Source organism: Oncorhynchus masou, chromosome 9, assembly GCF_036934945.1.
Source record: "Oncorhynchus masou masou isolate Uvic2021 chromosome 9, UVic_Omas_1.1, whole genome shotgun sequence".
NCBI classification, from domain to species: Eukaryota; Metazoa; Chordata; class Actinopteri; order Salmoniformes; family Salmonidae; genus Oncorhynchus; species Oncorhynchus masou.
Window position 1 is genome coordinate 10,175,912 of NC_088220.1, and position 15,889 is coordinate 10,191,800.

General features: G+C 45.6%; 1 protein-coding gene and 1 pseudogene across 4 annotated transcripts in view; both read left to right on the top strand.

The window, feature by feature from the left end:
* The first annotated feature begins 1,321 nt into the window (after positions 1-1,321).
* Positions 1,322-14,413, top strand: LOC135544939 (E3 ubiquitin-protein ligase SH3RF1-like; annotated as a pseudogene).
* Positions 14,414-15,158: 745 nt separating this feature from the next.
* The window catches only part of LOC135545509 (kinesin-like protein KIF3A), a 34,925-nt gene continuing 34,194 nt past the window's right edge, over positions 15,159-15,889 (top strand). For 2 of the 4 annotated variants that reach the window (XM_064973150.1, XM_064973151.1), the window contains exon 1: positions 15,165-15,333. In XM_064973150.1, the coding sequence (XP_064829222.1) occupies positions 15,328-15,333 (6 nt within the window). In that variant the 5' untranslated portion in view covers positions 15,165-15,327. Of the gene's footprint in view, positions 15,334-15,889 lie in introns of all 4 variants that reach the window. The other 2 variants (XM_064973152.1, XM_064973149.1) reach the window with 2 other exon arrangements.

Below are 15,889 nucleotides of genomic sequence, written 5' to 3' on the forward strand. Positions count from 1 at the left end.
GTGGGTGTGGCCTGGGAGATGGAATACACCTGTGTCCAAAATGGGACCCTATACCCCTATATAGACCAGGGCTCTGGTCAAACGTAGTGCACTATGTAGGGTGCAATTTGGTATGGAGACACAGACAGGAAGGGTGCTCAACGATGCTTCCCAGGTGCTCATTTAGCAGAGGTGCATCTGAGAAGAGATGGAGGGCACAACAACCTTGACCTTCCTTGGTGTACCATAAACATCATGTGGACTGCTGGTGCAGCATTAGCTACGCAGCTACGCTAACTCGGGTGCAGTACCTACCGTGTGTTATGTTGTACCTGGGCCCAGATAAAGATATTAATCCTCTACCTTTTAACCCAAAGTGAAACCGTACAACTACACTATGCTGTATAGCCTTGGTCATTTCAAAGCAGGTTATTCTGACGCGAGTGCTATGCCATCCAAACACACCTGCAGAGATTTAATTTCAAACCTCAGGGCTCTAATACTGAACAAAAATATAAATGCAACCTAGTAGAAAGAGGAGGAGGAGGAGGGTCCAGAGCACCCCTCTCTCTCTCTGTTGATCCCTCATAGGAGGAGTAGAAAGAGGAGGAGGAGGGGGAGGGTCCAGAGCACCCCTCTGTCACTCTGTTGATCCCTCATAGGAGGAGTAGAAAGAGGAGGAGGAGGAGGGTCCAGAGCACCCCTCTGTCTCTGTTGATCCCTCATAGGAGGAGTAGAAAGAGGAGGAGGAGGAGGGTCCAGAGCACCCCTCTGTCTCTGTTCATCCCTCATAGGAGGAGTAGAAAGAGGAGGAGGAGGAGGGTCCAGAGCACCCCTCTGTCTCTGTTGATCCCTCATAGGAGGAGTAGAAAGAGGAGGAGGAGGGGACGGTCCAGAGCACCCCTCTGTCTCTGTTGATCCCTCATAGGAGGAGTAGAAAGAGGAGGAGGAGGAGGGTCCAGAGCACCCCCTGTCTCTCTGTTGATCCCTCATAGGAGGAATAGAAAGAGGAGGAGGAGGGTCCAGAGCACCCCTCTGTCTCTGTTGATCCCTCATAGGAGGAGTAGAAAGAGGAGGAGGAGGAGGGTCCAGAGCACCCCCCTGTGTTGATCCCTCACATGATGACGATGATGAGTCACTGTAGTCAGTTATATAACAAAACCTCTCATCTCTCTCCTCTCTCCTTCTCTTTCTCTCTCATTCCTGACCTCCCTCTCTTTCTCTCTCATTCCTGATCTACCTCTCTTTCTCTGTCATTCCTCATCTCCCTCTTTTTCTCTGTCATTCCTCATCTCCCTCTCTCTCTTTATTTCCCACTTTCTCTCCCTCCCGCTCTCATCTCTCTCTCACTCCCTCTTTCTCTCCCTCCCTCTCTGATCTGCCTGAGAGCTCCTTCCTCTTCACTGAGCAGGTAATACTCCTTCACATTGCTGTGCCAATAATAGCAGACAAGCCTAGTCCTGCATGCCCTTCCTTCCTTCCTTCCCTCCCACCCAGCTAAACAGAAGGAGGTTGTTGATGTTCCGTGTTTTCTTCCCACCTCAGCACTATTGTTGTGATGTCATGATGTTGATGTTTGTTTTACTTCCTATAATACCATCTTTAACATTGCTGTTTATTTAACGTTAATGTTATACAGTACGGGCGTCATAATCAGAGAATCAACGTTACCAACATGTCAACAAAGGCTATAAAATGCTATGAGGCTGTCTGTGGAGAACAGTTTATTTATTGACCTGTTTCTTTGCCAGATCTGATTTGTGTGAGTGCCAGTCATGTTTGGGATGACAACCAAAGGAAGAGGTGTTGGCGTATGAAGCACAAACAAACAGATCTGTGCTAACAGTCTCAAACAGTTTAACAGTTGCTAAGAAGTTACCTGCGGCTAACAGTTGACTTGTTATGTTGCTGGAGATGGTATGAGATTATACCAAGTGGAGAGACAGTAGGAACACCCTGCTAGGCTGTGTTTCTAGAGGTGTGATGCTAATAGCCTGGGTCTGGAACACCCTGCTAGGCTGTGTTTCTAGAGGTGTGATGCTTATAGCCTGGGTCTGGAACACCCTGCTAGGCTGTGTTTCTAGAGGTGTGATGCTTATAGCCTGGGTCTGGAACACCCTGCTAGGATGTGTTTCTAGAGGTGTGATACTAATAGCCTGGGTCTGGAACACCCTGCTAGGATGTGTTTCTAGAGGTGTGATGCTAATAGCCTGGGTCTGGAACACCCTGCTAGGATGTGTTTCGAGAGGTGTGATGCTAATAGCCTGGGTCTGGAACACCCTGCTAGGCTGTGTTTCGAGAGGTGTGATGCTTATAGCCTGGGTCTGGAACACCCTGCTAGGATGTGTTTCGAGAGGTGTGATGCTTATAGCCTGGGTCTGGAACACCCTGCTAGGATGTGTTTCGAGAGGTGTGATGCTAATAGCCTGGGTCTGGAACACCCTGCTAGGCTGTGTTTCGAGAGGTGTGATGCTTATAGCCTGGGTCTGGAACACCCTGCTAGGATGTGTTTCGAGAGGTGTGATGCTAATAGCCTGGGTCTGGAACACCCTGCTAGGCTGTGTTTCTAGAGGTGTGATGCTTATAGCCTGGGTCTGGAACACCCTGCTAGGCTGTGTTTCTAGAGGTGTGATGCTTATAGCCTGGGTCTGGAACACCCTGCTAGGCTGTGTTTCTAGAGGTGTGATACTAATAGCCTGGGTCTGGAACACCCTGCTAGGCTGTGTTTCTAGAGGTGTGATGCTTATAGCCTGGGTCTGGAACACCACTATGTAGTGTTTCTAGAGGTGGATGCTAATAGCCTGTGTCTGGAACACCCTGCTAGGCTGTGTTTCTAGAGGTGTGATACTAATAGCCTGGGTCTGGAACACCCTGTCAGGCTGTGTTTCTAGAGGTGTGATACTAATAGCCTGGGTCTGGAACACCCTGCCAAGCTGTGTTTCTAGAGGTGTGATACTAATAGCCTGGGTCTGGAACACCCTGCCAAGCTGTGTTTCTAGAGGTGTGATACTAATAGCCTGGGTCTGGAACACCCTGCTAGGCTGTGTTTCGAGAGGTGTGATACTAATAGCCTGGGTCTGGAACACCCTGCTAGGCTGTGTTTCGAGAGGTGTGATGCTTATAGCCTGGGTTGGAACACCCTGCTAGGCTGTGTTTCTAGAGGTGTGATACTAATAGCCTGGGTCTGGAACACCCTGCCAAGCTGTGTTTCTAGAGGTGTGATACTAATAGCCTGGGTCTGGAACACCCTGCCAAGCTGTGTTTCTAGAGGTGTGATACTAATAGCCTGGGTCTGGAACACCCTGCTAGGCTGTGTTTCGAGAGGTGTGATACTAATAGCCTGGGTCTGGAACACCCTGCTAGGCTGTGTTTCGAGAGGTGTGATGCTTATAGCCTGGGTCTGGAACACCCTGCTAGGCTGTGTTTCGAGAGGTGTGATGCTTATAGCCTGGGTCTGGAACACCCTGCTAGGCTGTGTTTCTAGAGGTGTGATACTAATAGCCTGGGTCTGGAACACCATGCCAGGCTGTGTTTCTAGAGGTGTGATGCTAATAGCCTGGGTCTGGAACACCCTGTCAGGCTGTGTTTCTAGAGGTGTGATGCTAATAGCCTGGGTCTGGAACACCATGCCAGGCTGTGTTTCTAGAGGTGTGATGCTAATAGCCTGGGTCTGGAACACCCTGCCAGGCTGTTTCTAGAGGTGTGATGCTAATAGCCTGGGTCTGGAACACCCTGCCAGGCTGTGTTTCTAGAGGTGTGATGCTAATAGCCTGGGTCTGGAACACCACTATGTAGTGTTTCTAGAGGTGGATGCTAATAGCCTGTGTCTGGAACACCACTATGTAGTGTTTACAGAATGACTACACTGTTAACCACAAACCATTACAACAGGAGGAGGAGTAGAGGGAGGAGGTGGAGGAGGTTGAAGATAAGAGAGAGAGAGAGGACAAGGAGGAGGAGGAGAGGGAGGAGGAGGAGTGGAGAGAAAGAGAGAGAGGACAGGGAGGAGGAGGAGAGGAGAGGGAAGAAGAGGAGAGGGAGGAGGAGGAGGGGAGAGGGAGAGAGAGAGAGGACAGGGAGGAGGAGGAGAGGGAGAGAAGAGAGAGAGAGAGAGAGGAGAGGGAGGGGAGGATAGGGTAAGAGGGGAGAGGGAGAGAAGAGAGAGGACAGGGAGGAGGAGGAGAGAGAGAGAGAGAGAGAGGAGAGGGGGAGGAGGAGGAGGGAGAGAGATCTTCTCAGAGAGGGAGGAGGAGGAGGGGAGAGGAGAGAGAGAGAGAGAGGACAGGGAGGAGGAGGGGAGAGAGAGAGGAGAGGGAGGAGGAGGAGGGGAGAGGGAGAGAAGAGAGAGAGGACAGGGAGGAGGAGAGGACAAGGAGGAGGAGGAGAGGGAGAGGAGTGAGAGAGGAGAGGGAGGAGGAGGAGGGGGGAGGGGAGAGAAGAGAGGGAGGAGGAGGGTAGAGGGAGGAGGAGTAATAGGGCATTGTGAGTAGGGCTGGGCGAAATGGCCTAAAAGTAGTATCTACATTTTTTTCAGAGGTTTGGACGATACACAATATACATCTAGATTTCTTGTTTTCTCTGTACAAATTTAAAAAGGCATAATTCTTAATAGATTTTTCTTTATTAAAAAAAAATATGTAGGCCTATTTGTGCAAAACAAATGAACACACACCCACATGTCTATTCTATTGTTTCGGAATTCTGACCACTACCTGTTTGTCATTTGTCATTAGTATAATCGTTTTGATTGAAAATGTGTTAATTTGTTGTTATAATTAAAACAGCCTGTGGTTATTTGCTATTGGTTTGGCAGAATGACTCATCTACTAACACATTAGCCTACAGTTGGCCTGAACATAACTTTCTTGAATGCACTTTAATTATCCAATGTCACACTGAGCGATGGCGAGGTGAAGCCCAAAGCACTGCAGCATTCACATTTGTTGATCCTATTGTACGTCATCTAAGGTTTTTGTGTTGTGCCCGCAATCGGTTGAGACACAACATGCTCTTGAATTTCTTTAAATATTTTTTATTTATTTCCCCTTTATTTAACTGGTTGGCCAGTTGAGAACAAGTTCTCATTTACAACTGCGACCTGGTCAAGATAGAACAAAGCAGTGCGATACAAACAACACAGAGTTACACATGGGATAAAGAAATGTACAGTCAATAACACAATAGAAAACTCTATATACAGTGTGTGCAAATGTATTTAAGATTAGGGAGGTAAGGCAATAAATAGGCCATAGTGGCGAAATAATGACAATTTAGCAATTAAACACTGGAATGATAGATGTGCAGAAGATGAATGTGCAAGTAGAGATACTGGGGAGCAAAAAAATAAATAACGATATGGGGATGAGGTAGTTGGGTGGGCTATTTACAGATGGGCTATGTACAGGTGCAATGATCGGTAAGCTTCTCTGACAGCTGATGCTTAAAGTTAGTGAGGGAGATATGCATCTCCAGCTTCAGTGATTTTTGCAATTTGTTCCAGTCATTGGCAGCAAAGAACTGGAAGGAAAGGCAGCCAAAGGAGGAGTGGACTTTGGGGGTTACACGTAGGCATTTGTAGTTGTCCACATATTATATCTCACTGGTCATCCCAAAAGCCAACACTTCCTTTGGCCGCTTTCCTTCCAGTTCTCTTGCTCCCCAGTATCTCTACTTGCACATCATCATCTGCACATCCATCACACCAGCGTTAATTCTAAATTGTAATTATTTCACCTCTGTGGCCTATTTATTGCCTTACCTCCCTATTCTTCTACATTTGCACACACTGTACCTAGATTTTTCTATAGTGTTATTGACTGTACGTTTATTTATGTGTAACTCTGTGTTGTTGTTTTTTGTCGCACTGCTTTGCTTTATCTTGGCCAGGTCACAGTTGTAAATGAGAACTTGTTCTCAACTGGCCTACCTGGTTAAATAAAGGTTAAATGAATAAATATAAATAAATAAAAAATGATGGGGTATGGTTCACCTTTATCTCCGGAATGTTCTGGCATTGGCAAACATGCATGTTTGTTTAAATCAAAAGGGATGCTGTCAAAGAGTGACTAAATTCAATGACAATGATATCCTTTTAAAATCATACAGGTTTATGTCTGTCTATCTTCCTGTTTCCTGTCTCTCCCAGGTTCTCTTTCTAGCAGTCCTGCTTTAAAGTCTGCTTTATTTCTCCTTTATACCTCATAAATGCCCTCTTCCACATTTAATGAGGGCATCTTAGTCATCCTCTGTCAGTTTACATGATATCTTCTCAGTCTTTACTGTTTGAATTCTTCCTCTTTTTCTCTATATAGAGTGAGAGGAAGAACACTATGGCAGTATACATATTTACATCCTGGTCTTCCTCCTCTGTTTCTATAGGGTGAGAGGAAGATGAGTAGTGGTGAAGCTCCTCCCACCATCACCATGGCTCTGATCAACCCCCAGACCGCCTCCGCCTCAGCAGACACCAAACAGTCTTCCACTCAGCAGCTATCCATCAGTGTGTGAGTAAAACTGGAGAAACATTAGAGTAACGTAGTAGTAACATAGTAGTAACTATGGAGTAATACATTAGTAAAATGGTAGTAACAACCTCCGCTGATACCAAGGAGTTTGCCGCCTAGCAACTCCATCAGCTTGTGAACACTGGACAAACACTGGACAAACACTGGACAAACACTGGACAAACACTGGACTAACACTGGACAAACACTGGACTAACACTGGACTAACACTGGACAAACACTGGACAAACACTGGACTAACACTGGACTAACACTGGACTAACACTGGACAAACACTGGACAAACACTGGACTAACACTGGACAAAGACTGGACAAACACTGGACTAACACTGGACTAACACTGGACTAACACTGGACTAACACTGGACTAGTAACAGCTGTAGCCTTGGAGCAACACTGCAGGAACACAGTAGTAATAACCAGAGTAGTAACACCAGAATGGAGTAGCGTGACAGTGGTTCAACACTAGAAATCATATACATGACCTGGAAAGGTAATTTAAAACATTAGATATGGAATTTTTCATCTATACAGTGACTTCATTACAGTGTGTCTGTATCTACAGTGACTTCCTTACAGTGTGTCTGTATCTACAGTGACTTCATTACAGTGTGTCTGTGTCTACAGTGACTTCATTACAGTGTGTCTGTGTCTACAGTGACTTCCTTACAGTGTGTCTGTGTCTACAGTGACTTCATTACAGTGTGTCTGTATCTACAGTGACTTCCTTACAGTGTGTCTGTATCTACAGTGACTTCCTTACAGTGTGTCTGTATCTACAGTGACTTCCCTACAGTGTGTCTGTGTCTACAGTGACTTCCTTACAATGTGTCTGTCTCTACAGTGACTTCCTTACAGTGTGTCTGTGTCTACAGTGACTTCATTACAGTGTGTCTGTATCTACAGTGACTTCCTTACAGTGTGTCTGTATCTACAGTGACTTCCTTACAGTGTGTCTGTATCTACAGTGACTTCCTTACAGTGTGTCTGTATCTACAGTGACTTCCTTACAGTGTGTCTGTATCTACAGTGACTTCCTTACAATGTGTCTGTGTCTACAGTGACTTCCTTACAGTGTGTCTGTATCTACAGTGACTTCCTTACAATGTGTCTGTGTCTACAGTGACTTCATTACAGTGTGTCTGTATCTACAGTGACTTCCTTACAATGTGTCTGTGTCTACAGTGACTTCATTACAGTGTGTCTGTCTCTACAGTGACTTTGGAAAGTATTCAGACCCCTTGACTTTTTCCACATTTTGTGACTTTACAGCCTTATTCTAAAATTGATTAAATTTTTTCTACACACAATACCCCATAATACCATCTCAATACCCCACAATGACATCTCAATACCCCATAATGACATCACAATACCCCATACACACAATACCCCATACACACAATACCCCATACACACAATACCCCATACACACAATACCCCATACACACAATACCCCATACACACAATACCCCATACACACAATACCCCATACACACAATACCCCATAATACCATCTCAATAGCCCATAATGACATCACAATACCCCACAATGACATCACAATACCCCATAACACCATCTCAATAGCCCATAATGACATCACAATACCCCACAATGACATCACAATACCCCATAATGACATCTCAATAGCCCATAATGACATCTCAATACCCCATAATGACAAAGCAAAAATAGTTGTTTATACATTTTTGCGACAAGCTTGGCACACCTGTATTTGGAGAGTTTCTCCCATTCTTCTCTGCAGATCCTCTCAAGGCCACTCAAGGCCATGTCCCAAAGCCACTCCTGCGTTGTCTTGGCTGTGTGCTTAGGGTTGTTGTCCTGTTGGAAGTTGAACCTTTGTGAGCGCTCTGGAGCAGGTTTTCATCAAGGAACACTCTGTACTTTGTTCATCTTTCCCTCAATCCTGACTAATCTCCCAGTCCCTGCTGCTGAAAAACATCCTCTCTGAGCTCTACGGACAATTCCTTCCACCTCATGGCTTGGTTTTTGCTCTGACATGCACTGTCAACTGTGGAACATTGTATAGACAGGCGTGTGCCTTTCCAAAGCATGTCCAATCAATTGAATTCACCACAGGTGGACTCCAATCAAGTTGTAGAAACATCTCAAGGATGATCAATGGAAACAGTATACCCCTGAGCTCAATTTGGAGTCTCATAGCAAAGAGTCTGAATACTTATGTAAATAAGGTATTTCTGTTTTTCATTTTTAATAAATGTGCACCAAATTTGTCATTATAGGGTATTGTGTTTAGATTGGTGAGGGGAGAAAATTATTGAATCCATTTTAGAATAAGGTTGTAACGTAACAACATTTTGAAAAAGTGAAGGGGTCTGAATACTTTCCGAATACACTGTATGTGAGATTGTTGTAACCTAACATGTAATCCGTTCTTCAGGTGTGCTGCTCTGTACTCCTACAAGCCCCGTCGTTCTGAGGAACTGGAGTTGAGGAAGGGGGAGATGGTGGGGGTCTATGGGAAGTTTAAGGAGGGCTGGCTCCGAGGCCTCTCTCTACGGACGGGCAAAGTGGGCATCCTCCCTGGCAACTACGTCACACCTGTCCTCAGGTAAGTGGGCATTCTGCCCGGCAACTACGTCACACCTGTCCTCAGGTAAGTGGGCATTCTGCCTGGCAACTATGTCACACCTGTCCTCAGGTAAGTGGGCATTCTGCCCGGCAACTACGTCACACCTGTCCTCAGGTAAGTGGGCATTCTGCCCGGCAACTACATCACACCTGTCCTCAGGTAAGTGGGCATTCTGCCCGGCAACTACGTCACACCTGTCCTCAGGTAAGTGGGCATTCTGCCCGGCAACTATGTCACACCTGTCCTCAGGTAAGCGGGAGAGCCATTTCTGCCGGTTTCATTACGCAGACCATGAGAAACGAGTGGCAATTGATATTTGGATTGTAATGCTGTGGTTAAAGTTATCAGAGGGATCAGCCTTTCTGTTAGCTGATGTGGGGGTCATCAGTGACACTACTTTCCTACAGTGGTTCTATCTTTTTTGACTTTCATTTGTGTCATGGACACCTAATTAATTGATTTTGACACCAATATCTATTTATTCCCTGTCTAACACAGAACTTCTGCCAGGCTCTTGGATTCCAAGGCAGTGACAGCAGGCCCTGGCACAGTCTCTGGAAGAAGAACCTCCTCGTCCTCCAAAACGCCAGCGGTGGTTCTAGCTCTCGACAGGGTCAACTCAGATGGCACTAGTTACTCTACTGGACAACGGGTACCGCAGCAGTCTGTTTCCATGGCCACGCAGCCTATGATATCAACAGGCGGCGCCACCAGACAATCCCTGCATGGGGTGAGCTCGGAGGGATGGGACACAGTGAGGAGGGTCTTCCATCGTTCACAGAGAGGTAATAGTGAAGGAAGTTTGTAACTCTACAAAGTTCAATTTTCAGGTGTTGGGTGGTTCCACAGTTCCATAGTGCTGTATTCTCAGTCTCAACCATGTTGGTTGGTTATTATCCTAACATTATGCAGTATTGCCCAGTCAGAGATAGTAAACCTGGAAAGAAGGCTTCTCTATTCAGTATTGCCCAGTCAGAGATAGTAAACCTGGAAAGAAGGCTTCTCTATTCAGTATTGCCCAGTCAGAGATAGTAAACCTGGAAAGAAGGCTTCTCTATTCAGTATTGCCCAGTCAGAGATAGTAAACCTGGAAAGAAGGCTTCTCTATTCAGTATTGACCAGTCAGAGATAGTAAACCTGGAAAGAAGGCTTCTCTATTCAGTATTGACCAGTCAGAGATATTAAACCTGGAAAGAAGGCTTCTCTATTCAGTATTGCCCAGTCAGAGATATTAAACCTGGAAAGAAGGCTTCTCTATTCAGTATTGACCAGTCAGAGATATTAAACCTGGAAAGAAGGCTTCTCTATTCAGTATTGACCAGTCAGAGATAGTAAACCTGGAAAGAAGGCTTCTCTATTCAGTGTTGACCAGTCAGAGATAGTAAACCTGGAAAGAAGGCTTCTCTATTCAGTATTGACCAGTCAGAGATAGTAAACCTGGAAAGAAGGCTTCTCTATTCAGTATTGACCAGTCAGAGATAGTAAACCTGGAAAGAAGGCTTCTCTATTCAGTATTGACCAGTCAGAGATAGTAAACCTGGAAAGAAGGCTTCTCTATTCAGTATTGACCAGTCAGAGATAGTAAACCTGTCTATTCTAGTTGATATGTCAGATCGTACAATGTGGAACCCAGAACAGTGCAGTGGAAATTACATTGCGTTGATTTGACAAGGATCCATTTTGAGTGACTTCAAAGTATGTTTCATGTCCTCTCAGGCTCATCTCAGCGGGGAAAACACTACCCCCACACCACCATCTCATCCAGCTCAGCCCTTCAATCCCAGACAAACAGTCAGAGCTCATCCCAGAGCTCGTCCCAATGCAGTAACCACTACCCCCACACTACCACTGCCACCTCAGGCCTTCAGCCCCATTCTCAGTCCCAATCCCACAGCCAGAACTTTAGCCACATCCGGGGCCCTGGCTTCTCCCCTGCTCTGCTCAGGAAGAAACAACACATGAGCATCCTGCCCAATCACTACAGATCTCTGGCCTGGATGTCTGAAGGTCAAGTGCCCCCTGGTGGTAGATCTATGAAGGACAGGGACACGGCTGCCAGAGAGGTGTTTGATAGGCAGGTGTTGGAGACGAGGCAGGTGTTGGAGACGAGGCAAGCAGCATCGAATGGTCAGCACTCCATACACTCTATCCTAGTGAGACCAGACGCCCTCAAGAACAACACAGAGAAGGTAACACGCTCACCTGCCTTCTAGATCTTATTAAGTAGCTTAGAGGGATAGTTGACTGGTCTACTTTGACTTCTATTTTGTTTTTATTTATTTTGAAATTCTCTCTAACCATGATCTCTTTCACGTAGCACATGCTGACTACCACTGTCTGCTATATCCAGCATCAATCATCTTTATTCCTATTCCACTGCTGTATCATAATGTCAACATTGTGTATGTGTTTTATCCCTCAGCCCACCAAGTCAGTGCGGTTCCTGACCCAGCCTGATTCCCCTCCACCACAGCCCAGGACCACCTCCCTGCCCTCGGGTCGCCAGCCTCCCTCCAGTACCCGGCCTGGTCCCCCTCCCCTGGAGGTCTGGGCTCCATCACTCACACTGGGGCGAGATGGGCCTGGGATCATACTGAAAGAAGGCAAGGCTCCTGTTCTCAGGAAAGGTCTGGAGACAAACCCCTCCAGATGTTCTGACATCCAATCAGAAACCTACCTCTTCATTATCATCATCAGCACCATCTGCGTCAATGCAGTCCAGCAGCCCTAGCAGGTAGGAGAGGAACCAGCACCTCCTTTTTACAAACTGGCCTGCTTAGTGTCTGGCTTCAGGAAGTAGGATTTCTGTATTCTGTATGTGACGGTGGTCCTCTGTGGCTCACTTGCATCACAAGGGTAGTGAATTCAGGTTCCGCCGGGGCCCCTCCATACGTAAAATATATGCTTGACTATAAGTCTTTTTGAATAAAAGCGTCTGCTAAATGGTAAATAATCTCAGAAAAGAAAGAAACCTCCTCTTACTGTCAACTGCAGTGGGAGGACAGTTTTTTGGGGGGGGGCTGCAGTGGGAGGACAGTTTTTTGGGGGGGGCTGCAGTGGGAGGACAGTTTTTTGGGGGGCTGCAGTGGGAGGACAGTTTTTTTGGGGGGGGGCTGCAGTGGGAGGACAGTTTTTTTGGGGGGCTGCAGTGGGAGGACAGTTTTTTTGGGGGGGGCTGCAGTGGGCCTAGTGGTTAGAGTTTTGGTTTTGTAACCGATAGGTTGCAAGATCAAATCCCTGAGCTGACAAGGTTAAAAAATGTTTTATTTTATTTTAAATCTGTTGTTCTGCCCCTGAACAAGGCATTTAACCCACTTTTCCTAGGCTGTCATTGTAAATAAGAATATGACTTGCCTAGTTAAATAAAGGTTAAAAAAACGGTGTTTATTTTCAGCAAACGTGTAAATATTTGTATGAACATAGCAAGATTCAACAACTGATACATTTACTGAACGAGTTCTACAGACATGTGACTAACAGAAATGGAATAATGTGTCCCTGAACAAAGGGGGTCAACATCAAAAGTAACAGTCAGTATCTGGTGTGGCCACCAGCTGCATTAAGTACTGCACTGCATCTCCTCTTCATGGACTGCACCAGTTCTTGCTGTGAGATGTTACCCCACTCTTCCACAAAGGCACCTGCAAGTTCCCGGACATTTCACCCTCCGATCCAACAGGTCCCAGATGTGCTCATTGGGATTGAGATCCGGGCTCTTCGCTGGCCATGACAGAACAATGAAATTCCTGTCTTGCAGGAAATCACGCATGAGCATGAGCAGTATGGCAGGTGGCATTGTCATACTGGAGGGTCGTATCAAGATGAGCCTGCAGGAAGGATACCACATGAGGGAGGAGGATGTCTTCCCTGTAACGCACAGCGTTGAGATTGCCTGCAATGACAACAAGCTCAGTTCGATGACGCTGTGACACACTGACCCAGACCATGACGGACCCTCCACATCCAAATCCATCCCGCTACAGAGTACAGGTCTCTGTGTAACACTCATTCCTACGACAATAACCTCGAATCCGACCATCACCCCTGGTGAGACAAAACCACGTCTCGTCAGTTAAGAGTTCTGTCTGGTCCAGCGATGGTGGGTTTGTGCCCATAGGCAACGTTGTTGCCAGTGATGTCTGGTGAGGAACTGCCTTACAACAGGCCTACAAGCCCTCAGTCCAGTCTCTGTCAGCCTATTGTGGAGAGTCTGAGCACTGATGGAGGGATTGTGCGTTCCTGGTGTAACTCAGGCAGTTGTTGTTGCCATCCTGTACCTGTCCTGCAGGTGTGAGGTTCGGATGTACCGATCCTGTGCAGGTGTTGTTTCACGTGGTTTGCCACTGCGAGGACGATCAGCTGTCCATCCTGTCTCAATGTAGAGCTGTCTTCGGCGTCTCACAGTTTATTGCAATTTATTGCCCTGGCCACATCTGCACTCCTCATGCCTCCTTGCAGCATGCCTAAGGCACGTTCACGCAGATGGGCGGGGACCCTGGGCATCTTTCTTTTGGTGTATTTAAGAGTCAGAAGAAAGGCCTCTTTAGTGTCCTAAGTTTTCATAACTGTGACCTTAATTGTCTACATTCTGTAAGCTGTTAGTGTCTTAGGGACCAATCCACAGATGCATGTTCATTAATTGTTTATGGTTCATTGAACAAGCATGGTAAACAGTGTTTAAACCATTTACAATGAAGATCTGTGAAGTTATTTAGATTTTTATGAATTATCTTTGAAAGACAGGGTGCTGAGTTTATGTTATGTGTCAGATAGACAATCTCTTTCTCTATTCCACTCATTCCCCTTTCTCTATCCCCCCTCAGACACAGAGTAGCGACGTCCTACCAGGCCCAGACAGAGTCAGAAATGAGCCTGATGCAAGGTGAGCCTGTCCTGCTTCATAGACATCGGCCTGACGGACGGGTTCTGCTCACCCAGGAGAGCAGTGGCCACACGGGCCTCTTCCATAGCAGTGTTCTACAGTTCCTAGACCGGTTCAGTTGACGGCCTGTAGTGTTTAGTTATAATAGGTGTGTTTTTCACATAGAAATAGAATGACTAGAATGGGGGAAGCTCCTTAGAACGTGACAATTTGATATGCAACTCATACACTCATGGGTACACTCAATATGGCCGCCGGCCCACCCCATCACGTGATGTTGACTTGAAAAGGAATGACCATTCTAGAAATTCTATTTCAATGGATCTCCACCTGTTGACACTGCCAAACGAGATGCCAAATCTGTGGAAGAGTGTGTGTGTGTATTTTATGTGTGTTGAAAATAATATATTATATTACTGCCATATAGTGACCAATATGCAAAGGGAAAACAGTTTCCCCCTTGAGATTACTTGGACCTGTTTTAAACTGTAGACAGATAATTATAAGGTTCTGAGATATATTTGTGTATATGTTGATGTGCAGAAGCATGAGTTGCACATAGATCTACTGTATACAGTTATTTTTACCAATCCGTTGCACAAAACCACCTCAGACCAATGTTTTGCATAAAGATTGAGTGTTTTCTTTATTCAAGAGCAAAAGGACACACTGGTCAGTGCCTTTGCAAAGCCCACAGAGTCTAGATTTGAAAAACAACAACAGTGCTTTTACCAGAGGCTAAATGTATATTAAGTACTAAACAATGCTTTAGTCAACTATAGCATGCGTTTGTTACATCCTCAACATGCTTTTGCTGAATAACTGCACACCCATGTTATGTGTCAGACTTTTCTGATAAGAGACACACATCTAAGGGATTCTCCTTCTCTGCTCTTTGAGTGCTGAAAATAAATAATTTATGACACATTATAACAAAAATACTCGTTTTATTGGCTGTTGCATGGATCATGTTCTCCTGTTCTGTTTCTCATCTTACTCTTTGTCTTAACGTTTTTCAACTAACATTTTAGGTGAATACGTTGTTCACTAAGATAACCATAGTGAGCCAGGCCTTTTGCCTCCACTTATAGCTATGCCATCTCTACTGTCCTTTACTGTACACTACCAAGCTATTGCCCCCCGTCATGTTACTGCGCAGCCGCAGATTCAATGTGTCCAGACGACAACAAACGTTATCAGCATTGGAGAAAATGGGCACAGCATTGGCATCTAAATCATTTTGATAAGATAAAAACTTCCATCAAACCATCAAAACGCGTTTGCTTTTGTCTCATATGAATTAATAATCAAAACTGAAGTCTTAAAATGCCGGTAAGTGGGCTCTTTTGTATTTCTCTGTATTTGTGTTTTTCAGAGGGGTCCTCCCTTCCTTTTTTGATGTGACGCTAACTACCTTACCTTGCTATAGTTAGCTTCGTCTTGGCTGTTGGATGAGTTGCCATTAGCTATTTTCAATCTGTTTTTAGACCAGTGTCATTATATTTGATAGAGATGTAGCCACGTTAAAACTAGGATGCAACAAGCTCTTCTAGCCAAGTTGTTGTGTTAACTACGTTTTATTCGTTGTGCATAGCCATGCAGCAGCTGGTTAGTTAACATGCTAACATTAGCTTCCTTGCATGCAATACATTGCAGTATCGCGAGCCAGCTAACTAACTAGCTACGTGCCAGCACGTGTTGATTGGTCATCCATTGAACTAGCGACTAGATGTTTCAACTATCTTGACAGTTAATTTGCTACCTAACTAACTGTCTTTGCTAACGTTAGCTGTACTGTAATGTTAGCTTGCTAACTGAATTCATTGAGACAAGTTAGCCAGTCAGTTTGATCTCTCCCTTTGCTGTGGTGAGGTTAATAACGTTAGCT